Consider the following 27,992-nt stretch of genomic DNA (forward strand, 5'->3'; position numbering starts at 1 on the left):
TACAAAGATTTTATTATTCGTGTTAATTACGCATTGTTTAAGTAACCCCGAAATATTCGCAGTTTGAATTTAAACGTAGTGTAATTTTAGCGTTCTATATCTTTGTGATTATTACGTTGTATTCAAAACATTATTAAGAAAATATCTTCAGTTTGGCCCCTAGTACCTAACCTTTTAATTTGCTCCGTGTGTTATAAATAATAAAATATAATTTTTTTTTATAGGGTGTTAGTAGTGGGGTGTTAGTTAATATGTTTTAATATATTTTTAATATATTTTAGTATATTTTTATATATTTTTATATATTTTTATATATTTTTAATACATTTTTATATATTTTTAATATATTTTTATATATTTTTAATACATTTTTATATATAAAATAAAATTTTTTATATATAAAATAAAATATAAATTTTCTTAATAGGGTGTTAGTAGTGGGGTGTTAGTTAATATGTTTTAATATATTTTAGTATATGTTTAATATATTTTTATATATTTTTATATATTTTTATATATTTTTATATATTTTTATATATTTTTATATATTTTTATATATTTTTATATATTTTTATATATTTTTATATATTTTTATATATTTTTAATATATTTTTAATATATTTTAATATATTTTAATATATTTTAATATATTTTTAATATATTTTTATATATTTTTAATACATTTTTATATATAAAATAAAATATAATTTTTCTTAATAGGGTGTTAATAGTGGGGTGTTAGTTAATATGTTTTAATATATTTTTATATATTTTTAATAAATTTTATTATATTTTTAATATATTTTTATATACTTTTAATACATTTTTATATATAAAATAAAATATAATTTTTTTTATAGGGTGTTAGTGAAGTTATCGAAGGTGGTCGTTACAAATTTTTGACAGATGGCGAATACAATTTGATTACACTTTGTATAAGAAAAGTAAAACCAAACGATGAACAACAATATAAAATTGTTGTTTCGAATATGCACGGTGAAGATAGTGCGGAAATGATGCTATACGTTTCTGGTAAGCATAATTTTAATTTTTTAAATTTGATATTAATTTTTTTTATATGAAATAAAAGATGCTAGTGGAATGGATTTCCGTGCAATGTTAAAAAAGAGGAAATACGCAAAATGGGATGAAAACAAAGGTGATCCGGATTGGGGCGATTTGAAAGAAGTGGAGAAACCAATGCCGGCACTCAAGAAAGTTGAAAAGGTCAGGTTGTACTTTCTCGTTATTGTTTATTATGAATTCTTGATTTTACGATGTGTTTATGCGTTTGACACGTGCGCGCGTGCGATTAAACAAACAACAATTGGGCGATAAAACAATTTTTAGCTGTTTATAAACCAATTAAACGATTTATAGCCGATTAAACAACTACTTGGTAGGGTGTTAAAGCGATTTGGAACAATTTAACAAACAAAAATGAATTTAAAGTAAAATTTTTGGGTGATAACCTATTTTTGCTATTATTATTATAGACCGAAGATGCATATCATAGCATACAACCGCAACTGATCGAGGAAAACGATAAAATAATTGTCGTTGTCGGTGGACATATGATAGAGATAGATCCACGTAATAAGGGGAAAGAGAATTGGAGTTGGTTGAAGGTTGGGTGATACCTTTTCCCCCTTTTTTTACCCAGAGAAAACCGATTTAATTTTATTTTTTTTTTTTGGGTTTTTTGATCTGGATCAGGCCGTTTTGCGCTTTCTAATGTGGTCTATTTTTGTTGTCGGATAGAAGCGAGGATATAATTAGGTGCTCTAAATTCCTTTTTATATTTAACTTTTAGAACTTTCTAAGAACCATTCAAGAAAGCTCAAAATAACCCGATCAGGATACTAAATACTAAATAATTTAAAGCTATATCGATGCGTCTCCATAAATAGACCAAAATAATAAAAGGATTTAATGAATAAGTTCAAGATTTTTGCTGCAATGTTTTTACCTCTCTTTAGGGGCTATATTATTTTTTTTTATATTTTTATTTTTAGTGTCGTCAGCAAAGGAGCGTTTTGTCCATTTTATACAGTCCATGTCCGTCTATATTTATGTGTTCGTCCAATTCATTACACTACACAAATATAATTTATTGTCTTTTGTAAGTGTGTTCGTTAGTGTGTGAGTATATATATAAAAAATCGCTTTTATATGTGCTTATGAAAGCTTCAGATCAGTGTACACTAACAACTACATGTCGCTTTAACACGATATTTTTCGGTTGTTTTTTTACAGAGCCAACCTATTGGTATTGGTCGAATTAAAACAATCAAACTGCCAGCCACGACATCGCTTGAATGGCCTAAATTAAGGAGAAGAGAGGTTTAATTCAACTTTTATTTTATTTTATTTTTTCTCTCTCTATATTCTCTTTTTTAGAAGTGCTAATTTTTTTAAAACTCTTTTCTTCACTTAATCAATTGCTTTATGTGTGCAAGCTTCGTGCGCTATCTTCGTTGGAGACTCATCTTTATACTTTTAGACTTTACCCACCTCTCTTTAAAATCTTAAACTTTTAAATAAATAGAATCATTCGAAATACTAACAGCAAATTTTGTCGATTAATATAATTTAAAAAAAATTGAAAAATACGGAAAAGAGTGATTTTTCGTACGGAAACTATTTAAGTTGTCGTCGTTTTAGGATGTATTCGATATCAAGCGAACTCCTGGCCTTGAGGAGATATTATGCGAAGAATGGCCAAAGCTGGTTCAAGTTGAAATACAGAAGGTTGGCAATTTTCTGGTTTTTCAATCCGAAATATTTGTCTTTTGAAAATTAATTGTGATTTAACTGTTAATCAATCGTATCGACAAACTGTGCTCGTTTATCAAATTCAAGAATACCAGCTAATTTCACGCCCCTTATTTTATTTCTATAGTTATTATTCGCGAGATTTTGCGTTCTGTTTAAACTCATCTCTATTTTAATCGTCGTTTGTTGATTTTCACTCTATTCCTATTTAAAACACAAACAAATATTGAAATTCATCATCGCCATCTTCATTTTCTCACCATTAATCATTACTAACTATAATTTATTTTTTAATAATTTTTTTAAATTACTTTTACCCTAAAAATCAATAATAGATCTCTTAATACAAAAAATTTTATATATATATATTTTTTTTATTTATATAAATTTTATGTATTAATACAGCAAGTGTAATTTAATCTTGTTCTTACATTCTGAGGTGTTAAAATTCATCATCGCCATCTTCATTTTCTCACCATTAATCATTACTAACTATAATTTATTTTTTAATAATTTTTTTAAATCACTTTTACCCATAAAATCAATAATAGATCTCTTAATACAAAAAATTTTATATATATATATATTTTTTTTTATTTATATTTTTATAAATTTTATATATTAATACAACAAGTGTAATTTAATCTTGTTCTTACAGTCTGAGGTGTTGAAAATCAATAATAGATCTCTTAATACAAAAAATTTTATATATACAGGGTGTATCTGAATGACTGCAACAAACTTCAAGGGGTGATTCTTTAGTGAATTTTAAGGGTACTATGATATATGAAGCATGGGCGACTTCGGCTCCCCTAAGGAGCTACACCCCTCCAAAAATGGCGGAAAATTTTGGTTTAATTCTTTTTTCTCAAAAGCCATAAACGTTAGAAAAATGAAATTTGGGGAATATGTCATAATAATAATAACTCATGTAATATAATAATACGGAACGTTTTGACCCTATTTGTACTTTCAACCTACCGTTCTAAACCACTAAACATAACCACCCCCTTTACATTTTTGCTAAAATTTGTAGTATGCAGAAGATAGAAAAAATGTACATAGGTAGATGAAAGTATCCTAAAACTTTTTTGTCTCTCTAAAATTTTTCCAAAAACGACTAATTTTTGAGAAAAAAAATAATAAAGTAAACACTGCCCGTTAAACAACGGTGTTGTCAATCAAAAGTTGGAATGAAATTTAATGAAAAAATCTTAGTAGGCATTGCAATCTTTGTCATAAATATTTTTGACGTTTAAATGTCAGTGTTTTTCTTACTATTATTATTGTTTTTCAAATTAATTTTTAAATAAAGTTCTATCGTATTTACGCTCGTTCACTCGACGTTTCAAAATTTTAAATAAAACAATAATAATAGTAAGAAAAACACTGACATTTAAACGTCAAAAATATTTATGACAGATTGCAAAACCTACTAAGATTTTTTCATTAAAAATTCATTCCAACTTTCAATTAACAACCCTACAACTTAACAGTTAGTGTTTGCTTAATTATTTTTTTTTCTCAGAAATTATTAAATTTTAGAAGAACATCAGAGAGACAAAAAAGTTTTAGAATAATTTTATCTATCTAACTGAAATTTTTCCAATGTATTTATCATCTTCATAATAAAAATCTAGGCATAAATTAAACGGAGGTGGTTGCGTTTAGTAGTTTAGAAGGGTAGGTTGAAAGTACAAATAGGGCCAAAACGTGCCCTATTATGAGTTAAACATATTGCCCAAATTTCATTTTCCTAGCGTTTATGGTTTTTGAGAAAAAAAAATTAAACCAAAATTTTCCGCCATTTTTGGAGGGGTGTAGCTCCTTAGGGGAGCCGAACTCGCCCATGGTTCATATATCAAAGTACCCTTAAAATTCCCTAAAGAATCAGCCCTTGAAGTTTGTTGCAGTCATTCAGATACACCCTGTATATATATATATTTTTTTATTTATATTTTTATAAATTTTATATATTAATACATCAAGTGTAATTTAATCTTGTTCTTACATTCTGAGGTGTTGAAATTCATCATCGCCATCTTCATTTTTTCACCATTAATCATTACTAACTATAATTTATTTTTTAATAATTTTTTTAAATTACTTTTACCCCAAAAATCAATAATAGATCTCTTAATACAAAAAATTTTATATATATATATTTTTTTTATTTATATTTATATAAATTTTATATATTAATACAACAAGTGTAATTTAATCTTGTTTTTACAGTCTGAGGTGTTGAAAATCAATAATAGATCTCTTAATACAAAAAAATTTATATATATATATTTTTTTTTATTTATATTTATATAAATTTTATATATTAATACATCAAGTGTAATTTAATCTTGTTCTTACATTCTGAGGTGTTAAAATTCATCATCGCCATCTTCATTTTCTCACCATTAATCATTACTAACTATAATTTATTTTTTAATAATTTTTTTAAATTACTTTTACCCCAAAAATCAATAATAGATCTCTTAATACAAAAAAATTTATATATATTTATTTTTTTTTAATTTATATTTATATAAATGAAATCTAATTTAATCTTGTTCTTACATTCTGAGGTGTATATATTGTATATAATCATTGATAGCATCTTCAGGTTGTTATTATTGCATGCGCTATTGTTATTGTTTTATTTTTGTTGAGTTTGTCGATGCATCTCACATTAACAAGCTTGTTGTCACTGCATCGTATGAATTGTATATAAATTAGACTTCAAAAGACAAATATTTTATTTTTTTTTTAATATTATTTTTATTAAAAAAAATTTTTTTTTCGATTTTTTTGATAATTAATCCCAGCTAAAGCACAAAAATTTTTATTTGGATTAAAAATAAAGCAACACATCACGAAGTCACTAACATTTTGATTTTTATATATATTTTATTTTTATTAATTTTGTTGCAATTTAAGCTAGCAAAAAGCTGCTTTATCTAATTAGCTCATTTAAATATACAACGTAAGTATTCCTAGGCCGCTAAAGCAATAAATCTAGACTCGGCATGCCCATAATCATATGGGCATTCCTTTGTATGAATGGTTAAGAATGATTGGTTCCGAATCCCTATAAAAAAGATTTTTCAAGGATACTTCAAGGATTTCCAGCTGAGCTTCAGTATTTTTTTGTTTGTAGACAACGCCAGTTTCCTCGAGAAGGCCATCTCTAGCTGAACTAATACCAGATTGGCCTGTTTTACACCATTATGAGAGGAAGGAGGTTCGCCTGGTTACCACTCAATATTAAAAAAAAACGAGCAAAATACTCGATATTCTATTTTCAGTCAAGTGATTGCACGATTGTTCTCCCACACATTTTGCTTGTTATCCTCTTCACGTTTATCATTTATTGATCTCCACCAACATGGTGGAGACTGGATGTCTAACACGGAACTTTTCGTTTCAATGGCGAGGCGTTCGTTTTTCTGGAAAGAAATCGATAAACGCCTCACCAATAATTTCTTAATATTAATAATCACTCCTCTATTGATGTTGTCTCTGCATCGATGCATGTTCTTCTTGAACCACTCCAAACAAAAAAGTTTTTTTGTTGGTCAATTTTTTTATACAATTTTTTATATATATATTTTTTTTTAATTTTAATACCTTTTTGGGATATTTTTACCTTCTTTTTCAGTTTGGTTTTTGAGCTGATTTTTCAATTTTGACACTCAGCGACCACCTTCTATATATGTTCACCTATAAATGTTCTTTTTTACCACATTAATTCAAAAGCGTTAACATTTATTTTACCTTTTATAGAAACAAGAGTCTTTCTTGAAACCCTTGGTCGATCAATTTGCGAAAGAAGGCAAGGATAAGAAAGTTGTCTTTGAAGCTGGATTCTCCAAACCAAACTGCAAACCAAAATGGTTATTCAGAAAAGACGTTAGTATACTTATTGTTTAATTAAAAGTATATTTTTTTGGTTATCTTGTTTTAGGAATTATTCTCGGGCTCGAAGTACAAGTTCAAAAACGAAAATGATATGTATCAGTTGATCATCATGAATCCTAAGGTAGAGGACAGTGGGAAGTATACAATTGAAATAGGTGGTGTTACATGCACGGGTTACTTAAACGTCGACGAACCAGATCCTTGCTACACCTTCACCAAGCAATTAAAAAAGAAATACGACGGCTTCACCGATCACGATTTACTTCTAGAATGTACGGTAAGCAGCAATATGGCCGTCGTGCTCTGGTACAAAGGCGAAGAAAAAATCAAAGAAAGCAAGAAATTTGAGATATCGAAAGATATGCAAGGAGTTTGCAAGCTAACCATCAAAGATTGCGTCTTCGAGGACGACGGAGATTACTCTTGCAGAATAAGCAAGCAAACAGAAAGAACAGACGCCAAAGTCGTCATAAAAGAATACCCCTACAAGTTTGTCAAAGTTTTGAAACATCAACAACTCGTCGAGAAAGAAAACGTAACATTAGTGTGCGAATTAGACGACGAAGCCGGCGAAGTTAAGTGGTTCAAAGGCGACCAAGAAATTAAGGCAGATAAAAGGATGAACATTACCAAAGATGGCCGTAAAAGGAAGCTGGTCATCAAAGATTCTAAAGTTACAGATGCTGGGATGTATTCTTGCGTCAGTAACGCCGATAAAACTGAAGCAGAGATCGTCGTAAATTGTAAGTCAAATTAATTTTATTTCCACTTGTTTCGTCACTTTATGATTCCAGATCTTAACCGCTTCAACAAAAAACTCAAGGACACGGACGCAATCGAACGCGAAAAATTAATCCTTGAAGTCGAACTCCAAGATCAAACAGCTCCAGCCGATTGGACCTTCAACGGTAAACCCATCGAGCCTAACGAACGCGTCGAAATTAAAAACTTAGGCGGTGGTCGCCACCAACTCGTCTTCAACAAACTCGAAATGGAAGACGACGGCGAAATCATGTGCGAATCGGGAAAATTGCAATCATCCATGAAATTAACCGTAAAGAAAGGCGAGAGCAAACCAATGATCGACTTCCCAGACACTTACGAAGCTCCCGCGCATAAAGCCATCCTTATGGAAGTCCCATATAAAGGTAAAAAAAAATCAGTGTCTCCAAATGTATGTCTTATATGTTTTGTGTATGTCTTAAATTGTAGTTGATGGCACCAGACAAACACCAATCGAAGCAAAATTAGTCAAAAACGATAAAATCCTCGGTGCTAAAGACGTCGATATCATAATATCAGACGATAAAGTCACCTTCAAAATAAAAAAACCATCGAGAGATCAATCCGGGCAATACCAAATTAAAATCGGCAACGGGCAAGGTGAAGACACTAAAGACTGCAACATCATCATGCAAGATGTACCCACTCCACCTGAAAACGTTGAAGTGATGGACGTCTTCCAAGACTCTTGCATCATCACGTGGAAGAGACCAACGGATGATGGAGGTTCTCCCCTCATTCATTACGTGGTCGAAAGACAAGACATCAGTCTTAAAGGTGGTTTTGAAAACGTTGGCGAATTAAAAGCTGGGGAACCTACCAAATTTAAAATTGAAGGATTAACTCCTAAAAAGACTTACAAATTTAGAGTTCGCGCGGTAAATAAGTTAGGGCCAAGCGAACCAGGAAATTACGCAAAACCGGTCTTAGCCAAAGATCCTTGGGATGAACCAAGCAAACCAAAGAACGTTGAAGTCGTTGATTGGGACAAAGACCACGCCGATCTTAAATGGGATAAACCAGAAAACGATGGCGGCGCCCCAATCACATCTTACATCATAGAGTATAAAGACAAATTTGGCAAAGATTGGGTTAAAGGAATCGAAGTTTCCGGAGACCAATTCCTCGGCACCGTTCCCGGGTTAAAAGAAAACAACCAATACGAATTCAGAGTTCGTGCTGTTAATAAAGCAGGACCTGGCGAACCCAGCGATGTCACCAAACCAATCATTGCTAAATGCAGATTCGTTAAACCATACATAATCGGTAACGATTTGATTAACATTGTCATCAAAAAAGGTCAAACGATTAAATACGACATCAAATACGGCGGCGAACCCGAACCAGAAGTCAAATGGATGTTAGATAAAAAAGAAATTAAACAAGACGCCGAAGAACGCATTACAATCGATAAATACGAAAGAAATACTGTCCTTACAGTTCGAAGAGCTGTAAGAGGCGATAGCGGCAAATACATTTTAGTTTTGAGCAATAGCTCGGGTACCGTTGAAGGTACAGCCGATGTAGTTGTTTTAGACAAACCCTCACCGCCGAAAGGACCCCTTAAAGTCGAAGAGGTACGCTCGGATCACGTCAAAGTGAAATGGCAAAAACCAGATGATTTTGGCGGCACCGATCTTACCGGTTATGTTTTGGAAAAGATGGACATGGACACCGGAAGGTGGATCCCAGCCGGAGAAGTTGGCCCTAACGAAGACACCTTCACTTTCAAGGGATTAACACCCAAAAAGAAATACAAATTTAGAGTCAGAGCTAAAAACAAGGAAGGCGAATCCGAACCACTCGAAACCGACGACGCCATTTTGGCAAAGAATCCTTACGACGAACCGGGCGCGCCTGGAAAACCAGAAATCATCGATTATGACAATAAGAGCGTCACGTTAAGATGGGCCAAACCGGAAAACGATGGTGGAAGACCCATCACGCATTACACCATTGAAATGAAAGATAAATTCACTGCCGATTGGATTGAAGTAGCCACCACGGAAAATAACGAACCTTGCGGAAAAGTTGAAGGATTAAAAGAAAAGATGGTTTATCAATTCCGTGTGAGAGCTCATAATAAAGCTGGTAAAGGTGCTCCATCAGAAGCCACAGATAATCATTTATGCAAACATAGAAATCGTAAGTAATTTATGTTTTTGGCGTTCATTTCCTTTTCTTTTTTTGTATTAAGTAATGCAAATATGCAACACAATATGCGATTTGCGTATTGCAATATGCGATTTGCGTATTTGGTTGCATACTTGTAATGATGATAATTAATTAACATTTTTCTTTTAGTTAAACCCCGCATTGACCGAGAGACCTTCAAAACTGTTATTATTAAAGCCGGAAGAACACACAAATGGTCAGTTGACATCAGTGGTGAACCACCACCGACAGTTCGATGGGTGTGGCGAGATGATATTCCGCTAACGAATAGCGAACGTATTAAAATAGAAAACGTGGATTATCACACTGATTTTACATTAACAAATTGCGTCCGTAAAGATACCGGAAAATATACTTTAATAGCTGAAAACGCGAATGGAAAAGATCAAGAAACCGTGGAATTGACGGTTCTTGGAAAACCTGGAGCTCCAGGTGGACCTCTCGTAGTTTCTGACGTCACAGCAACTAAAGCTAAAGTCGCTTGGAAAAAACCAGACGATGATGGAGGTTTGCCAATTAAAGAGTACGAAATTGAAAAGATGGATCTCGCCACTGGTAAATGGGTGAGATGTGGACGAGTACCTGGTGATAAAGTCCCCACTGAATTCGAAGTAACCGGGTTAAATCCCGGCTCTGAATACAAATTTAGAGTAACAGCTGTAAACGATGAAGGAGACTCAGAACCTCTCGTTTCTGATAAAGGAATCGTAGCCAAGAATCCATTTGATGAACCAACCAAACCTGGTACCCCAGAAATCGTCGACTACGACAACAAAGGTGTCAACTTGAAATGGGAGAAACCCAAAAGCGATGGTGGCGCCCCAATCGAAAAGTACATCATCGAAAAGAAAGACAAATACAAACCAGATTGGGAAAAAGCTGGAGAAACAATCGGCGACCAACCCGAAGCGCGCATTGAAGACCTAAAAGAACGCGGAGAATATCAATTCCGCGTAGTTGCCGTTAACAAAGCTGGTCTCTCACCGCCTTCAGATGCATCAAAAATGCAAATGATCAAACATCGTGCGCTTAAACCCCGCATTGATAGAACAAATTTGAAACCAATTACAGTACGCGCCGGAAAAATAGTAAAATACGATGTCGATGTCCAAGGCGAACCTGCCCCTACTTGCACGTGGTTCCACGTCGAAAAAGAGCTAGCTTCAGAAGGTAACATTGAAATCACCAATGTTGAATATAACACGAAAATCAGCATTACCAACACCGTTCGTAAAAACACCGGTGTTTACAAAATCAAAGCTGTCAACGAACATGGATCAGATGAAGCCGAAGTCGAAATAACCATCCTTAGCGCCCCATCTAAACCTAAAGGACCTCTTAAAGTATCCGACGTCACTAAGAACGGTGCTAAATTAAAATGGGATAAACCAGAAGATGATGGTGGAAAACCAATCACTGGTTATGTAGTTGAAAAATTAGACAAAGCAACTGGACGCTGGGTACCAGTTGGAAGAACTTTAGAACCCGAAATGGACGTTAAAGGTCTACAAGAAGGAAACGAATACAAATTTAGAGTGAAAGCCGTCAACGATGAGGGAGAATCCGAACCGCTAGAAACGGAAGGTTCGATCATTGCTAAAAATCCGTTTGATGTTCCTGGAAAACCAGGAACTCCCGAAATCGTTGATTGGGACTCCGATCGCGTCGAGCTTAAATGGGCCGCTCCAAAACACAACGGTGGAGCACCCATTACCGAATATGTTATTGAAAAGAAAGAGAAATTCTCAACGTCTTGGGATGAAATCTTAAAAACGAATTCTTCAGACTGCGATGCAATCGTTACAGGACTTAAAGAAGGAAATACTTATCAATTTAGAGTGCGCGCCGTAAACAAAGCAGGTCCAGGTGAACCTTCAGATGGTACTCAACCCCACGTTGCTAAAGCCAGGCATAAGAGGCCATTGATTAATCGCGAAAAACTCCACACTGTGAAAGTTCGCGCGGGACAATTAGTCAAATTCGATGTTGATGTCCAAGGCGAACCCCCACCGACAATTACCTGGAACTTCGCAAATAAAGTCCTCGAGAGTAATAACCACACCAAAATCGAGAACGAAGATTACAACACCAAGTTTACTATGACTGGCACAACCAGAAAAGACACAGGAAAATACACGATTAGAGCCGAAAACGAATCAGGATTCGATGAAGCTCCCGTCGAAGTAATCATCCTAGATAAACCAGGAAAACCGGAAGGACCATTAGAAGTCTCAGACGTCCATAAAGAAGGCTGTAAACTTAAATGGAAAAAACCCAAAGATGATGGGGGACTCCCACTCACCGGATACGTTCTTGAAAAACAAGAAGCCGGATCAGGGAGATGGGTTCCCGCTGGATTTATCGACCCAGATAAAACAGACCATGAAATCACCGGTTTAGAACCAAACAAGCGTTACGACTTTAGAGTAAAAGCCGTTAACGAAGAAGGCGAATCTGAACCGCTCGAATCCGACGCCTCCATTTTGGCCAAAAATCCATTCGATATTTCCGCACCTCCCGGTTTACCTGAAATTGTAGATTGGGACGAACATTCCGTCAAACTCAAGTGGGATAAACCAATTCGTGATGGCGGAGCTCCAATTACCGGCTACATCATCGAAGCTATGGATAAAAACACCGGGCACTTTGCAAAAGTTGCGGAAGTTGGCCCGACTTGTCAAGGAACAGTTGGAAAACTTGAGGAGGGCAATCAATACAAATTTAGAGTTAGGGCTATTAACAAAGCTGGTCAATCAGAACCATCCGAACAAACCAATTGGCACACCGCTAAACCAAGATGGTTGAAACCATTGATCGATCGTACAAACTTGAAACCATTAACGATCAAATCAGGCCTCTCTATCAGTTTAGACATCAACATCCAAGGTGAACCTCCACCGAAAGTTACTTGGTTCTTCAACGGCCAAGAACTTCAAGGAGACGAAATTATGCGCATCGATAACATTGACTATAACACGAAATTCTTCGTTCTTAAATCAAAACGGACTATGTCTGGAAAATACACAATCACCGCTAAGAACGAGGTTGGAGAAGACACAGCCGATATCGACATCACGATCTTGGGTAAACCAGGAAAACCCAAAGGACCTTTGGATGTATCAGACGTAACCAAACATGGTTGCAAACTTAAATGGAAAAAACCGGAAGATGACGGAGGTGCTCCAATTGATCATTACGAAATCGAAAAACTTGATCCTTTAACTGGTCAGTGGTTACCTTGCGGAAGAAGCAACGAACCCGAAGCAACAGTAACCGGACTCCAAGAAGGCAAACCCTACAAATTTAGGGTAAAAGCCGTAAACAAAGAGGGAGAATCTGAACCCCTCGAAACCGAAAAAACAATCATCGCTAAAAATCCATTCGATGAACCAGGCAAACCAGGCCGTCCAGATCTTAAAGATTGGGACAAAGACTTTGTCGAACTTGCATGGAAACCACCCGCGAACGACGGTGGTGCCCCTATTGAAAAATACATCATTCAAATGCACGATAAAGCCGGACGTGGTTGGATTGATGCTGCTACAGTACCCGGAGATAGAACAGCCGGTAGGGTTGATACGGTCGAAGAAGGCCACGAATACGAATTCCGTATTGTTGCTGTAAATAAAGCTGGGCCTAGCGAACCTAGCGATCCATCTAAACCCGTAATTGCCAAACCACGATTTTTGGCACCTAAAATCGATCGTAAGAATCTCCAAAAGAAAACTTTGCGCGTTGGACAACTCCTTCGCATTGAAGCAGATGTCCAAGGTGAACCTGCACCTACAGTTGTATGGACCCTCAAAGAACAAACTTTAAGAACAACCGATAGATTAAAAATTGAGAATGAGGATTACCACACCACATTCATTCTTCAAAAAGCTAAACGATCAGATACCGCTACATACACCGTCACTGCGAGGAACGATTCCGGTGTAGATACAGTCGATGTTGAAATCTTGGTTCTTAGCAAACCATCTAAGCCTAAAGGCCCTCTTAAAGTTTCTGATGTATCCGCGGAAGGTTGTAAATTAAAATGGGAACCCCCAGAAGACGACGGTGGTGAACCGGTTAAAGAATACGTCGTTGAAAGACAAGATGTTGAAACTGGAAGATGGGTTCCTGTTGCAACCACCAAAACTCCCGAAGCTGATGTAACCGGATTAATCGAAGGAAAAGATTATCAATTCCGAGTAAAAGCTGTGAATTCCGAGGGCGAATCGGAACCTTTAGTCACCGATGCTCCAACCACTGCTAAGAACCCGTACACTGAACCAGATGCTCCTGGTAAACCAGAACTTAAAGATTGGAGTCGCAATCACGCCGATCTCAAATGGGAAGCTCCGAAACAAGATGGTGGAGCACCAATCACAGGATATGTCGTTGAAAAGAAGAACCCCATTACTGGAAAATGGGAGAAAGCTGTTGAAGTTCCAGCAAATAAAACTGAAGCGAGAGTACCTGATTTACAAGAAGGACAGAAGTATCAATTCAGGGTGAAAGCCGTTAATAAAGGTGGCGAAAGTAAACCTTCACCTCCTTCAGAAACCATCACTGCTAAAGATAGATTTGTTCCACCTAAAATTGATAGAACCCATCTTAAAGATATCACCGTTAAAGCCGGACAACTTATTAAACTCGACGTTAAAGTTTCTGGTGAACCCCCACCAACTAAAACTTGGTTCCTTAACAAAGCTCGTATCGAAAAACGAGACGACATCACTATTGATTTAGAAGATTATAAAACTAAATTTGTTATAACCAGCGCTGCAAGAATACACACTGGTTCATTAACATTAAAAGCAGAAAACACCAGTGGCAAAGATGAAGCTACTATTCAAATTAAAGTTTTGGATAAACCAGCTAAACCTGAAGGACCTCTTAAGATCAGCGACGTTCATAAAGAAGGTTGTAGTTTAAGGTGGAATCCACCACTTGATGATGGTGGTTCTCCCATCGATTATTATCAAGTTGAAAAAATGGATAAAGACACCGGACGGTGGGTTCCGGCTGGAAGAGCTAAAGAACCCAAAATCGATCTTGATAACTTAGAACCTGGTCAAGAATACAAATTTAGAGTAGCCGCTGTTAACTCTGAGGGTGAATCAGTTCCTTTGGAGGCAGAAGAAAGTATTATCGCTAAAAATCCATTCGGTAATTTTATCAAATTGTATAAAATTAACTTTATTAATTGATTTTGTTTCTATTTCAAGATGAACCTGGTGCTCCTGGTAAACCTGAGGTTACCGATTGGGACAAAGACCACGTAGACCTACGATGGACTCCACCAGCGAACGATGGTGGATCTCCAATCACAGGGTACATCATCGAGAAAAGGGAGAAAGGTTCTCCCAAATGGACAAAAGCCGGCGAAACGGGTCCTCATGACACCAAAGGAACAGCCGATAATCTCGACGAAGGCGTCGAATATGAATTCCGCGTACGTGCGGTTAATGCTGCTGGGCCAGGCGAACCCAGCGCTGCCTCCAATTCCGTCATAACCAAACCCAGAAGATGTAAGATATAAAAAAATTATTTATCAAAGTGTTTATTCGTATTTCCCTTTGTTATAGTGGCTCCTAAAATCGATAGAAGAACTTTGCATAACATTACTGTTAAAGAAGGAGAACCAATCTATATTGACGTCAAAGTATCTGGAGAACCTGCACCTGAAATTACGTGGTACCAAGACGACAAGACCATCATCCCCGGCGGTAGCCGCCGTATTGATAACATTCCTTACAACTCCAAATTCTTCAACGATAAACCCGAACGCAAGGATACTGGAGTTTATAAGATACAAGCCACGAATAAATACGGGCAGGATACGGCAGAAATAGAAATTAACGTCATTTGCAAACCAGGAAAACCAGAAGGTCCACTCGAAGTTAGCGACATTCACAAAGATGGGTGCACCCTCAAATGGAAAAAACCAAAAGACGACGGCGGCGAACCAATCGAAAACTACGTCGTTGAAAAACTTGATCCAGAAACCGGTATTTGGCTACCAGTTGCTAAAACAGATGGTCCAATACCAGAATTAAAAGTAGACGGCCTTGTACCAGGTCATGAATACAAATTCCGCGTTAAAGCCGTTAATAAAGAAGGCGAATCAGAACCTTTGGAGACACTAGGAACCATTGTTGCAAGAGATCCATTCAGTAAGACATCTTATTTATATTTATATTAAAGTTTTATATCAATGTTTTTTTATAGCAACTCCAAGCAAGCCAGGTGCTCCAGAACCCGAAGATTGGTCCGCAAACCACGTTGATCTTAAATGGTCCGAACCCCCATCCGATGGTGGATCTCCAATTACCGGTTACATCATTGAAATGAAAGATAAATACAGCCCTCTTTGGGAAAAAGCTATCGAAACAACCACTTCTAAACCAGCCGCTACAGTAACTGGATTAGTCGAAGGAAATGAATATCAATTCAGAGTAATCGCAGTTAACAAAGCTGGCCTCAGTGCACCCTCAGAACCCGGCAAAACCTTCGTTGCCAAACCAAGATTTTTGGCGCCGAAAATCGATCGACGCCACCTTCACGATATCACTTTATCGTCTGGTTCGGCGCTCAAATTCGAAGCGAACATCATTGGTGAACCCCCACCGACGGTTGAATGGAAATTCAACGCGGTTACTTTAAGAAACGACAAAAAAACTTTAATTGATAACGTCGATTATTTCACTAAGATCGCGATTAGACCAGTTAAACGCGAAGATAGCGGGGAATACACCGTTACAGCTTCAAATTCTTCTGGTAGAGATGTTCACGTCATCAATGTAACAGTAACGGATAAACCATCACCTCCCGAAGGTCCACTACAAGTTTCTGACGTCCATAAACACGGATGCAAATTGAAATGGAAGAGACCTAAAGACGACGGCGGTACTCCTATCGAATACTATCAAGTTGATAAGCTTGATGAAGAAACAGGATGTTGGGTACCTTGTGGAAGATCGACAGAACCTAACCTTGAAGTCAATAACTTAACCCCAGGAAAAGAATACAAATTCCGAGTTGCCGCTGTAAATGCGGAAGGCGAATCAAAACCTTTAGAAACTGAACATTCGATTATTGCTAAGAATCCATTTGATGAACCTGGACCACCAGGACACCTTAAAGCTACAGATTGGGATAAAGACCACGTCGATCTTGCTTGGACTCCACCTGCCAACGATGGAGGCTCCCCAATAACTGGCTATATCGTCGAAAAGAAAGACAAATTTGGTGAATGGGAAAAAGCTTTGGAAGTCCCAGCCACCGCTCTTAAAGCCACAGTACCCGATTTAATCGAAGGTCAACCGTACGAATTTAGAGTCCGCGCAGTGAACGCAGCTGGACCTGGTGACCCTAGCAACGAAACCCCAACGATTATCGCTAAAGCCCGCAACCAAGCTCCTAAAATCGATAGAACTAACCTCATCGAAGTTAGAATTCGCGCCGGACAAAACTTTGGATTTGATGTTAAAGTCACCGGCGAACCCATGCCCACAACTAAGTGGTTAATTAAGGGTAAAGAGATCAAATCCAGTGATAGAGTTAAAATACAACACTCTGATTACAACACCAAAATAAGCATCAAAGGCGCAACTAGAGCTGAATCTGGAACTTACACCGTCACCGCTGAAAACGTAAACGGCAAAGACATCGCCGATGTAGAAGTAATCGTTTTAGACGTCCCAAGCCCACCTGGTGGACCACTCAAAGTTTCTGACGTACACGCCAACGGTTGCAAACTCAACTGGCGACCACCAGCTGATGATGGTGGCCAACCCGTTGAATGCTACGTTGTTGAAAAAATGGATGAAGCCACCGGAAGATGGGTACCCGTTGGAGAAACCGACGGCCCATCCACATCCATGAACGTCGACGGTCTTACACCCGGCAAAAAATATAAATTCAGAGTACGAGCAGTTAATAGACAAGGCAAATCTGAACCACTAACAACAGATAAAGCTATTGAAGCTAAAAATCCATTCGACGAGCCCGGAAAACCAGGAGTACCTGAAATAACCGATTTCGACAAAGACTTCGTCGAACTTAAATGGGACAAACCGGAAACTGACGGTGGTTCACCGATTACCGGCTACATCATTGAAAAACGCGACAAATACAATCCCAATTGGGAGAAATGTGCCGAAGTTGAAGGCGACGCCACCGTTGGAAAAGTTAACGATCTCATTGAAGGCACCCCATATGAATTCCGAATTCGTGCAGTGAACAAAGCGGGACCTGGTGTTCCTAGCGACGCTTCTAAAATCCACGTTGCAAGACCTAAAAATCTTGCACCTAAAATCGACCGAAACGCTTTCGGTAATATTAAGATTCGTGTTGGGCAATCGTTCGAATTTAACGTTCCTGTTATCGGGGAACCCCCACCGACGAAGGAATGGATGACCAAAGATTGTCTCATCCTCGCAACAGATCGCATTAAAATCACCAATGAGGATTACCTCACTAAGTTTAAATTAACCGAAGCTAAACGATCAGATAGTGGCGAGTACACATTAGTAGCTAAAAATCGCAATGGTAAAGATACCGCTACGGTTACTGTTGTTGTTATGGATATTCCAACAGCTCCAGAAGGGCCACTCAAAGCTGATAATGTCACCAAGAATTCACTTAACCTTCACTGGAGACCACCAAAAGACGACGGTGGTTGCGAAATCACTCATTACGCCGTTGAGAAGTTGGATATGGAGAATATGAGGTGGGTGCCTGTTGGAGAAGCTGTTGGAACTTCAATGAGAGTAGACCATCTCGTTGAAGGACACGATTATAAATTCAGGGTTAAAGCTTGCAACAAATTAGGAGAATCTGCACCTTTAACCACACTCGAGAGTATCACTGCTAAAGATCCGTTCAGTAAACCAGATAAACCCGGCCAACCACAAGCTACCGATTGGGATAAGGATCATGTCGACTTAGAATGGACCGCTCCTAAGAAAGATGGAGGCAGTCCCATCACCGGTTATATCATTGAAAAGAGACCTAAACACGGAACTTGGGAGAAAGCATGCGAAGTGCCTGGTAATCAAACGAAAGGAACCGTTCCTGATCTAACGGAAGGTGAAGAATACGAATTTAGAGTTATCGCTGTTAATAAAGGTGGACAAAGCGAACCTAGCGAAGCTTCTCTACCTGTAATCGCTAAACCAAGATTCCTTGCACCCAACTTTAATAAGACACTCTTACACGATATTACGGTTAAAGCTGGTAGCAGAATTAGTTATAATATTCCTATTGAAGCCGCGCCAAAACCAACTGCCCAATGGGCTAAAGATGGCAGAGAAATCCATTCGAGCGATAGAGTCGATATGTTCGTCTCGACTAGCCGTGTAACATTTGATATTGCATCCGCTTTAAGGTCTGATACTGGAAGATATACTTTAACATTAAAGAACGACTTGGGTCAATGTTCAGCATCTGCCAGTGTTACAGTTATAGATAGACCTGGACCACCGCAAGCACCACTCGATGTGAGTTGTGTCACTAAAGAAAGTGCTCGTATCAGCTGGAAACCACCGAAAGATGACGGTGGTTCACCAATTCTCCACTATATCGTTGAAAAAATGGATGTTTCCCGTGGAATTTGGTCAGATGCCGGCATGGCTACAATTACATCTCACGATATCACCAGATTGGTTCATCGTAAAGAGTATTATTTCCGAGTTAAAGCTGTTAATGCTGTAGGGGAATCTGAACCATTAGAAACTCCAAGAAGCATTATCGCCAAAAACGAATTTGATGAGCCAGACGCTCCTAGCAAACCTGCCGTCACCGATTGGGATAAAGATCACGTTGACCTTGAATGGAATCCTCCCAAGAACGATGGAGGATCTCCCATCACCGGTTACATTATCCAAAAGAAAGAAAAAGGAAGTCCCTATTGGATCAACGCAGTTCACGTACCTGCTAAATCGAACTCTGCCACTGTTCCTGATTTAACAGAAGGACAAGAATACGAATTTAGAGTCATTGCTACTAACGCTGCAGGTCAAAGTGAACCATCAGAACCTTCAGATCTTGTCACAGCTAAAGCTAGATTCCGTAAGTATATTACACCGTTGGAAATAATTCACGAGCACACCCTGTATAATCTGAACGCGTGTGTCTAGCGCAATGAAATTTGGTAAATTCAAATATAAATTCGTTATAAAATTAATTTCTGGAAGGATCCTTGTGGAAGTATCAGCAATTATTAATTAAAGAATCCTCTTTTTAATGCAACAAACCGTTTTGAAAAATCGCTTTTAATTTTTGAGAAAAAAATTTTTGAAATGATCGGCAATTTTTTCGAATTTTGCAATTTTCGCCGATTAAGTTTTAAAAATTCGCATAAAATCCACTTCTTGGAATATGAGTATGAAAATTGCCCAAAGTGTTAATAAGAGTGTCCTCTTTCCAATGAACCAACACGTTTTGAAAAATAACTTTTAGTTTTTGAGAAAACAATATTTGAAGTTTTGATAAAATTTTCGATGTTGCGATAATTTTCAAAATTCGGTATAAATTTAATTTCTTGAGGGATCCTTGTGGAAATATCACCAATTATTAATTAAAATATCCTCTTTTTAATGCAACAAACCGTTTTGAAAAATCGCTTTTAGTTTTTGAGAAATAAATTTTTGAAGTGATCGGCAATTTTTTCGAATTTTGCAATTTTCGCCGATTAAGTTTTAAAAATTCGTATAAAATCCACTTCTTGGAATATGAGTATGAAAATTTCCCAAAGTGTTAATAAAAGTGTCTTCTTTCCAATGAACCAACCCGCTTTGAAAAATAACTTTTAGTTTTTGAAAAAACAATATTTGAAGTTTTGATAATTTCCAATTTTCATCGATAATTTTCAAAATTCGCTATAAAATTCATTTCTTGAAGGATCCTTGTGGAAATATCACCAATTATTAATTAAAGTATCCTCTTTTTAATGCAACAAACCGTTTTGAAAAATCTCTTTTACTTTTTGAGAAATAAATTTTTGAAATGATCGGAATTTTTTCGAATTTTGCAATTTTTGCCGATTAAGTTTTAAAAATTCGTATAAAATCCACTTCTTGGAATATGAGTATGAAAATTTCCCAAAGTGTTAATAAAAGTGTCTTCTTTCCAATGATCCAACCCGCTTTGAAAAATAACTTTTAGTTTTTGAAAAAACAATATTTGAAGTTTTGATAATTTCCAATTTTCATCGATAATTTTCAAAATTCGCTATAAAATTCATTTCTTGAAGGATCCTTGTGGAAATATCACCAATTATTAATTAAAGTATCCTCTTTTTAATGCAACAAACCGTTTTGAAAAATCTCTTTTACTTTTTGAGAAATAAATTTTTGAAATGATCGGAATTTTTTCGAATTTTGCAATTTTTGCCGATTAAGTTTTAAAAATTCGTATAAAATCCACTTCTTGGAATATGAGTATGAAAATTTCCCAAAGTGTTAATAAAAGTGTCTTCTTTCCAATGAACCAACCCGTTTTGAAAAATAACTTTTAGTTTTTGAGAAAACAATTTTTGAAGTTTTGATAATTTCCAATTTTCATCGATAATTTTCAAAATTCGCTATAAAATTAATTTCTTGAAGGATCCTTATGGAAGAATCACCAATTATTAATTAAAGTATCCCCTTTTTAATGCAACAAACCGTTTTGAAAAATCGCTTTTACTTTTTGAGAAATAAATTTTTGAAATGATCGGCAATTTTTTCGAATTTTTCAATTTTCGCCGATTAAGTTTTAAAAATTCGCATAAAATCCACTTCTTGGAATATGAGTACGAAAATTGCCCAAAGTGTTAATAAGAGTGTCCTCTTTCCAATGAACCAACCCGTTTTGAAAAATAACTTTTAGTTTTTGAGAAAACAATTTTTGAAGTTTTGATAATTTCCAATTTTCATCGATAATTTTCAAAATTCGCTATAAAATTCATTTCTTGAAGGATCCTTGTGGAAATATCACCAATTATTAATTAAAGTATCCTCTTTTTAATGCAACAAACCGTTTTGAAAAATCGCTTTTACTTTTTGAGAAATAAATTTTTGAAATGATCAGCAATTTTTTCGAATTTTGCAATTTTCGCCGATTAAGTTTTAAAAATTCGTACAAAATCCATTTCTTGGAATATGAGTATGAAGATTTCCCAAAGTGTTAATAAAAGTGTCCTCTTTCCAATGAACCAACCAATTTTTGAAAAATAACTTTTAGTTTTTGAAAAAACAATATTTGAACTTTTGATAATTTGCAATTTTCATCGATAATTTTCAAAATTCGCTATAAAATTCATTTCTTGAAGGATCCTTGTGGAAGTATCACCAATTATTAATTAAAGTATCCTCTTTTTAATGCATCAAACCGTTTTGAAAAATCGCTTTTACTTTTTGAGAAATAAATTTTTGAAATGATCGGCAATTTTTTCGAATTTTGCAATTTTCGCCGATTAAGTTTTAAAAATTCGCATAAAATCCACTTCTTGGAATATGAGTATGAAAATTTCCCAAAGTGTTAATAAGAGTGTCCTCTTTCCAATGAACCAACCCGTTTTGAAAAATTACTTTTAGTTTTTGAGAAAACAATATTTGAAGTTTTGATAATTTCCAATTTTCATCGATAATTTTCAAAATTCGCTATAAAATTCATTTCTTGAAGGATCCTTGTGGAAATATCACCAATTATTAATTAAAATATCCTCTTTTTAATGCAACAAACCGTTTTGAAAAATCGCTTTTACTTTTTGAGAAATAAATTTTTGAAATGATCGGCAATTTTTTCGAATTTTGCAATTTTTGCCGATTAAGTTTCAAAAATTCGTATAAAATCCATTTCTTGGAATATGAGTATGAAAACTTTCCAAAGTGTTAATAAAACTGTCCTCTTTCCAATGAACCAACCCGTTTTGAAAAATAACTTTTAGTTTTTGAGAAAACAATATTTGAAGTTTTGATAATTTCCAATTTTCATCGATAATTTTCAAAATTCGCTATAAAATTAATTTCTTGAAGGATCCTTGTGGAAATATCACCAATTATTAATTAAAGTATCCTCTTTTTAATGCATCAAACCATTTTGAAAAATCGCTTTTACTTTTTGAGAAATAAATTTTTGAAATGATCGGCAATTTTTTCGAATTTTGCAATTTTCGCCGATTAAGTTTTAAAAATTCGCATAAAATCTACTTCTTGGCATATGAGTATGAAAATTTCCCAAAGTGTTATTAAGAGTGTCCTCTTTCCAATGAACCAACCCGTTTTGAAAAATTACTTTTAGTTTTTGAGAAAACAATATTTGAAGTTTTGATAAAATTTTCGAAATTCGCTATATAATTAATTTCTTGTGGAAATATCACCGATTATTAAACCTTTATGCTCCGCAAATATTATGGATTTATCTTCACGCGTTCAGATTATATAGGGTGTGCTCGTGAATTATTTCCATCAGTGTAAAAAAAAGATTGATTATTAAGCTGGCTATTTTAATATTCTTTTATAGTTGCTCCAAAGATCAAAACACCACTTAACGATATTAGAATCAAAGCAGGACTCATCCTGCATGTTGATATTGACTTTATCGGCGAACCAACGCCGGACGTCATATGGACCGTTGGAGGAAAATCTCTTACAGCTGATGAACGTACTTCAGTAACATCAATCGGCCATCACACTATTATACACACTGTCAATGCTAAACGATCAGATAGCGGCCTTTATAACTTGCACTTAAAGAATAGCTCGGGAATGGATGAAGGGTCATTCCAAGTCATTGTTTTAGGTAAATAATACATGGAAATAATTGCCAAAAAATTGACTTAATTAATATTTAGATCGCCCTGGACCACCGGAAGCTCCATTGGAATACGAAGAAATTACAGCACAAAGTGTAACATTATCATGGAAACCACCTAAGGATAATGGAGGAAGTGAAATAACGTATGAAATATTATTTTGGGGTTTTTAAATTTTGTTCACTTTTTGGTGGTTTTTAGTGGTTATGTTATTGAAAAACGCGATTTAACACATGGAGGTGGCTGGGTGCCAGCCGTAAACTACGTCAACCCCAAGTTTAATCACGCCTCAGTTCCAAGATTGATCGAAGGCACTAAATACGAATTTCGAGTTTTCGCCGAGAATTTACAAGGACGTTCAGATCCATTGAATACTCAAAAACCAGTTGTCGCGAAGAACCAATACGGTATGTATTATTTTTCGATTTTTTCCAGGGTTTATATCGGAAAAAAACGGTAGAGTATTCATGGATTAATAATTAATTTTTAAATTAAAATATTAATCGTTATTTTTAAACTATAATGATAGATGTTCCTGGAAAGCCTGGCAAACCAGAGCTTGTGGATAGCGATAAAGATCATATTAAGATTAAATGGAGTGCTCCAATCAGCAACGGTGGCTCCCCCATTATGGGGTATGACATTGAAAGGAGAGATCGGGCCACCGGGCGCTGGATAAAACTGAATAAGGACCCCGTTCCTGGACAAAGTTATTATGACGACAGAGTTCAAGATGGCCACCAATACGAATATAGGGTATCTGCAGTTAACGCCGCAGGACCCGGTAAACCAAGTGATGCCTCAAGTGTATTCACAGCTAAACCAATGAAAGGTATATTAAAATTTAAAAAAAAATTATTTATTATTTACAATTACAAAATCAAACAGAAAAACCGAAACTCTTCTTGGATGGCATCATCGGGCGCAAGATCAAAGTTAGAGCTGGCGAACCAATTAACATCGACATCCCACTCGCTGGTGCACCAATCCCAACAGTCGAGTGGTGCAAAAATGCTATTCGAATTCCAGAATCTAACAGAGTATCCACTGACACAAACAGCGAAAGAACCAGATTGCGCGTTGAAGCATCCAATAGAGACGATTCTGGAAAATACACCGTTACAGCTAAGAATGAATACGGCTCAGATTCCGGTGATATCGAAGTAATCGTTGTTGATAAACCAGGCGTACCGAGAGGACCTTTAACCTACACAGAAACTACCCAAGAAACTGTATCATTATCTTGGAACCCACCCTTAGATGATGGAGGTGGTGACATCACTAATTACATCGTTGAAGTAAGCGAATTCGGCACAGATTCATGGAGACCTTGTCCCGGATTCTGCCCAAGACCAGCCTTCACCGTTCGCGGCCTCACCGAAGGCAAAAAATACGTATTCCGCGTTAGAGCGGAAAATATTTATGGCGTTTCTGAACCATTAGAAGGCAAACCTGTGATTGCCAAGAGTCCATTTGATCCTCCAGGTGCTCCTCATCAACCAGAAGTACTTGGATATACACCTTCAAGTTGTTCCTTAGCTTGGAAACCTCCTACTTATACCGGAGGAAAACCAATTACCGGGTATTATATTGAAAAACGCGAACGCGGTGGCGAATGGATGAGGGTTAATAATTATCCAACACCGAATAATACTTATACTGTTCAAGATTTACGCGAAGGTAACAAATATGAATTTAGGGTAGTTGCCGTTAATGAAGCTGGACCTGGTGAACCAAGCAAACCAACTGAACCTATTATTGCCTCCCATCAAAGATGTAAGTATTCTATGTCATTTTCATATATATATATGCATATTTTTTTTTTGCAATAGTCAAACCAGATCCACCTGAACCACCAAAAGCAGATCGTGTTACAAAAGATAGTGTTACACTTTCTTGGAGACCACCGCGTAACGACGGAGGTTCTAAAATTAAAGGTTATATCGTCCAACAAAGGAAAAAAGGAGAGGATGATTGGAGCGACGTCAACGCAATTCCAATCCCAGGAACAGTACATACAGTTCCAAGACTTAAAGAAGGTGAAGAGTACCAATTCAGAGTTATTGCCGTAAATGATTTAGGTAATTCCGAACCAAGCAAAGCAAGCCCATATATCCTCATTGAAGAACAACCAAATAAGCCCGTTATGGACCTCGGTGGAGTAAGAGATATAACCGTAAGAGCCGGCGAAGATTTCAGCATCCATGTGCCATACGTTGGGTTCCCAAGACCCACCGCATCTTGGTTTGCCAACGATAAGATTTTAGATGAAACAGACACCAGAGTATTCCCACAATTAGCTGATGATTACGCTAGTATTATCGTCAAAAACTCGAAACGCACAGACAGTGGCCAATATAGACTACAACTTAGAAACCCATCGGGTTATGACACCGCTACGATTAACGTTAAAGTACTCGATCGTCCTGGTAAACCAGAAAACCTTCGAGCCGACGAATTTGCCGGGGATGCCCTTACTTTGTATTGGCAACCACCGAAAGATAACGGAGGAGCAGAAATTACAAATTACATCGTCGAAAAGAAAGAAGCCAAATCACAAACTTGGTCGAAAGTTAGCAGCTACGTCACAGTTCCATTCATTAGAATTAGAAATCTCACGCTTGGTCGTGAATACGATTTCCGCGTTATCGCTGAAAATCAATACGGACAAAGCGAACCTGCCGTTACTTCTGAACCAATCAAAGCTCGTCATCCGTTTGATCCCCCAGGACCACCTGGAGTACCTAGAGGTGTTGATTCCTCCGAAGATTCCATCACAATTAGCTGGAATAAACCACGCCACGACGGTGGGTCACCAATTACGGGATATGTCGTTGAGAAGAGATTAATTTCTGAAGATAAATGGACCAAAGCTTCTCACGCAATCGTTCCAGATCTTACATTAAAGTAAATTAATTATTAATAATTATTTATTTAATTAATAAAAAATAATTTGCAGGGTAATCAACTTGATTGAAAATCACGAATATGAATTCCGTGTAGCAGCTATAAACACAGCTGGACAAGGACCATGGTCAGGCGCTTCCGATATCCTCGTAGCGAGAGCTCCGCCATCAGCTCCCAAAATCACTTCTGATCTAAGCATCCGCGATATGATTGTAATCGCTGGTGAAGAATTCAGAATTACCGTCCCTTACACTGCCAGTCCAAAGCCGAGAGAAACTTGGAGCATAAACGGAGATGAAGTTATCCAAGATCACCGAATTAAATTTGAAACTACCGATATTGCGTCAATCTTCCACAACAAATCAGCCAAGAGATCCGACAGTGGTGGCTACACAATCAAACTTACGAACAGCGTAGGTTCTGATGCTGCCTCTTGCCGTGTTTTAGTCGTGGATAAACCACAACCACCACAAGGACCATTAGATGTATCAGATATCACTCCCGATAATTGCTCGCTCGCCTGGAGAGCACCATTGGATGATGGAGGTTCACCAATTACAAATTACATCGTTGAAAGATTCGAACCGAGTGGAATATGGACAAAGGTCAGCAGTTTTGTTCGCAACACTCATTATGACGTTATGGGATTAGAACCAAATAAGAAGTACAGTTTTAGAGTTAGAGCTGAAAATCAATACGGTATCAGTGAACCACTAGAAACTTTAGAACCAATCACAGCGAAATTCCCCTTCACGGTACCAGACGCACCTGGAGCACCACGCGTTACAGATTGGGAAACCACCACCATTCACTTAGCTTGGGATAGGCCCAATAACGACGGCGGATCTCGCATTCAAGGTTACAAATTGGAATATCGAGATGTATCAGAAAGCAGCTGGGTCACTGCCAGCGATTATCTTATCAAAGATGCTCATTTTACGCTATACAACATGACGAGCGGAAGAGAATACGAATTCCGTGTACGTGCCAAAAACGCTGCCGGATTTAGTAAACCATCTGCATCTTCCAGCAAATTCAAACTTAAAGGGAAATTCAACGTCCCATCACCACCATGTGCGCCAAAAGTGGTTAAAGTTGGTAAAGGATATGTTGATCTTATTTGGGAACCACCAACAAGCGATGGTGGTTCTAGAATAACCGGATATATCATTGAAAAGCGAGAAATCGGTAGCGCCGTATGGACCAGGTGCAACGAATACAACGTAACAGACACCAGTTACACCGCACTTAATCTTATCGACGGATCAGATTACGAATTCAGAATCTTTGCCGTTAACGCTGCCGGAAAAAGCGATGCGTCAGCTTGCACCACCCCCGTTAAAGTATGTGAAGTACTCGGCGGTGAAAAACCAGAATGGCTCAAACAATTATCAAACCAAACAGTACCACTTGGCAGAACTCTCACGTTGGAATGCGAAGCATCTGGCAAACCTGCACCTACTTATCGCTGGTTGAGAAACGGAAGAGAAATTAATCTCACCGGAAGATTTAGACACGAAACTAGAGGAAATACTGCTTTCTTACATGTCTCTGATGTTCTTAGCATTGATGATGGAGATTATACTTGCGAAGCAAGCAATGTTCTTGGATCTGTAAGGACTACATGCTCGGTTAAAGTTGGATGTAAGTATAT

General features: G+C 36.7%; 1 protein-coding gene across 19 annotated transcripts in view; it reads left to right on the top strand.

Moving 5' to 3' along the window:
* The window catches only part of LOC111424928 (projectin protein bent), a 62,183-nt gene that overhangs the window by 24,940 nt on the left and 9,251 nt on the right, over positions 1-27,992 (top strand). For 14 of the 19 annotated variants that reach the window (XM_071198420.1, XM_071198418.1, XM_071198421.1 and 11 more), the window contains 19 exons: positions 861-1,032; positions 1,091-1,227; positions 1,497-1,628; positions 2,665-2,751; positions 6,553-6,678; positions 6,734-7,430; positions 7,482-7,835; positions 7,900-9,615; positions 9,775-14,799; positions 14,859-15,161; positions 15,219-15,806; positions 15,862-19,704; positions 23,140-23,418; positions 23,471-23,576; positions 23,633-23,838; positions 23,961-24,263; positions 24,320-25,207; positions 25,264-26,338; positions 26,391-27,982. In XM_071198420.1, the coding sequence (XP_071054521.1) occupies positions 861-1,032; positions 1,091-1,227; positions 1,497-1,628; positions 2,665-2,751; positions 6,553-6,678; positions 6,734-7,430; positions 7,482-7,835; positions 7,900-9,615; positions 9,775-14,799; positions 14,859-15,161; positions 15,219-15,806; positions 15,862-19,704; positions 23,140-23,418; positions 23,471-23,576; positions 23,633-23,838; positions 23,961-24,263; positions 24,320-25,207; positions 25,264-26,338; positions 26,391-27,982 (17,629 nt within the window). Of the gene's footprint in view, positions 1-860; positions 1,033-1,090; positions 1,228-1,496; positions 1,629-2,041; positions 2,123-2,664; positions 2,752-6,552; positions 6,679-6,733; positions 7,431-7,481; positions 7,836-7,899; positions 9,616-9,774; positions 14,800-14,858; positions 15,162-15,218; positions 15,807-15,861; positions 19,705-23,139; positions 23,419-23,470; positions 23,577-23,632; positions 23,839-23,960; positions 24,264-24,319; positions 25,208-25,263; positions 26,339-26,390; positions 27,983-27,992 lie in introns of those variants that run through there. The other 5 variants (XM_071198428.1, XM_071198427.1, XM_023058654.2 and 2 more) reach the window with 3 other exon arrangements.

The sequence above is a fragment of the Onthophagus taurus genome, chromosome 8 (genome assembly GCF_036711975.1).
Source record: "Onthophagus taurus isolate NC chromosome 8, IU_Otau_3.0, whole genome shotgun sequence".
Taxonomy (NCBI): domain Eukaryota; kingdom Metazoa; phylum Arthropoda; class Insecta; order Coleoptera; family Scarabaeidae; genus Onthophagus; species Onthophagus taurus.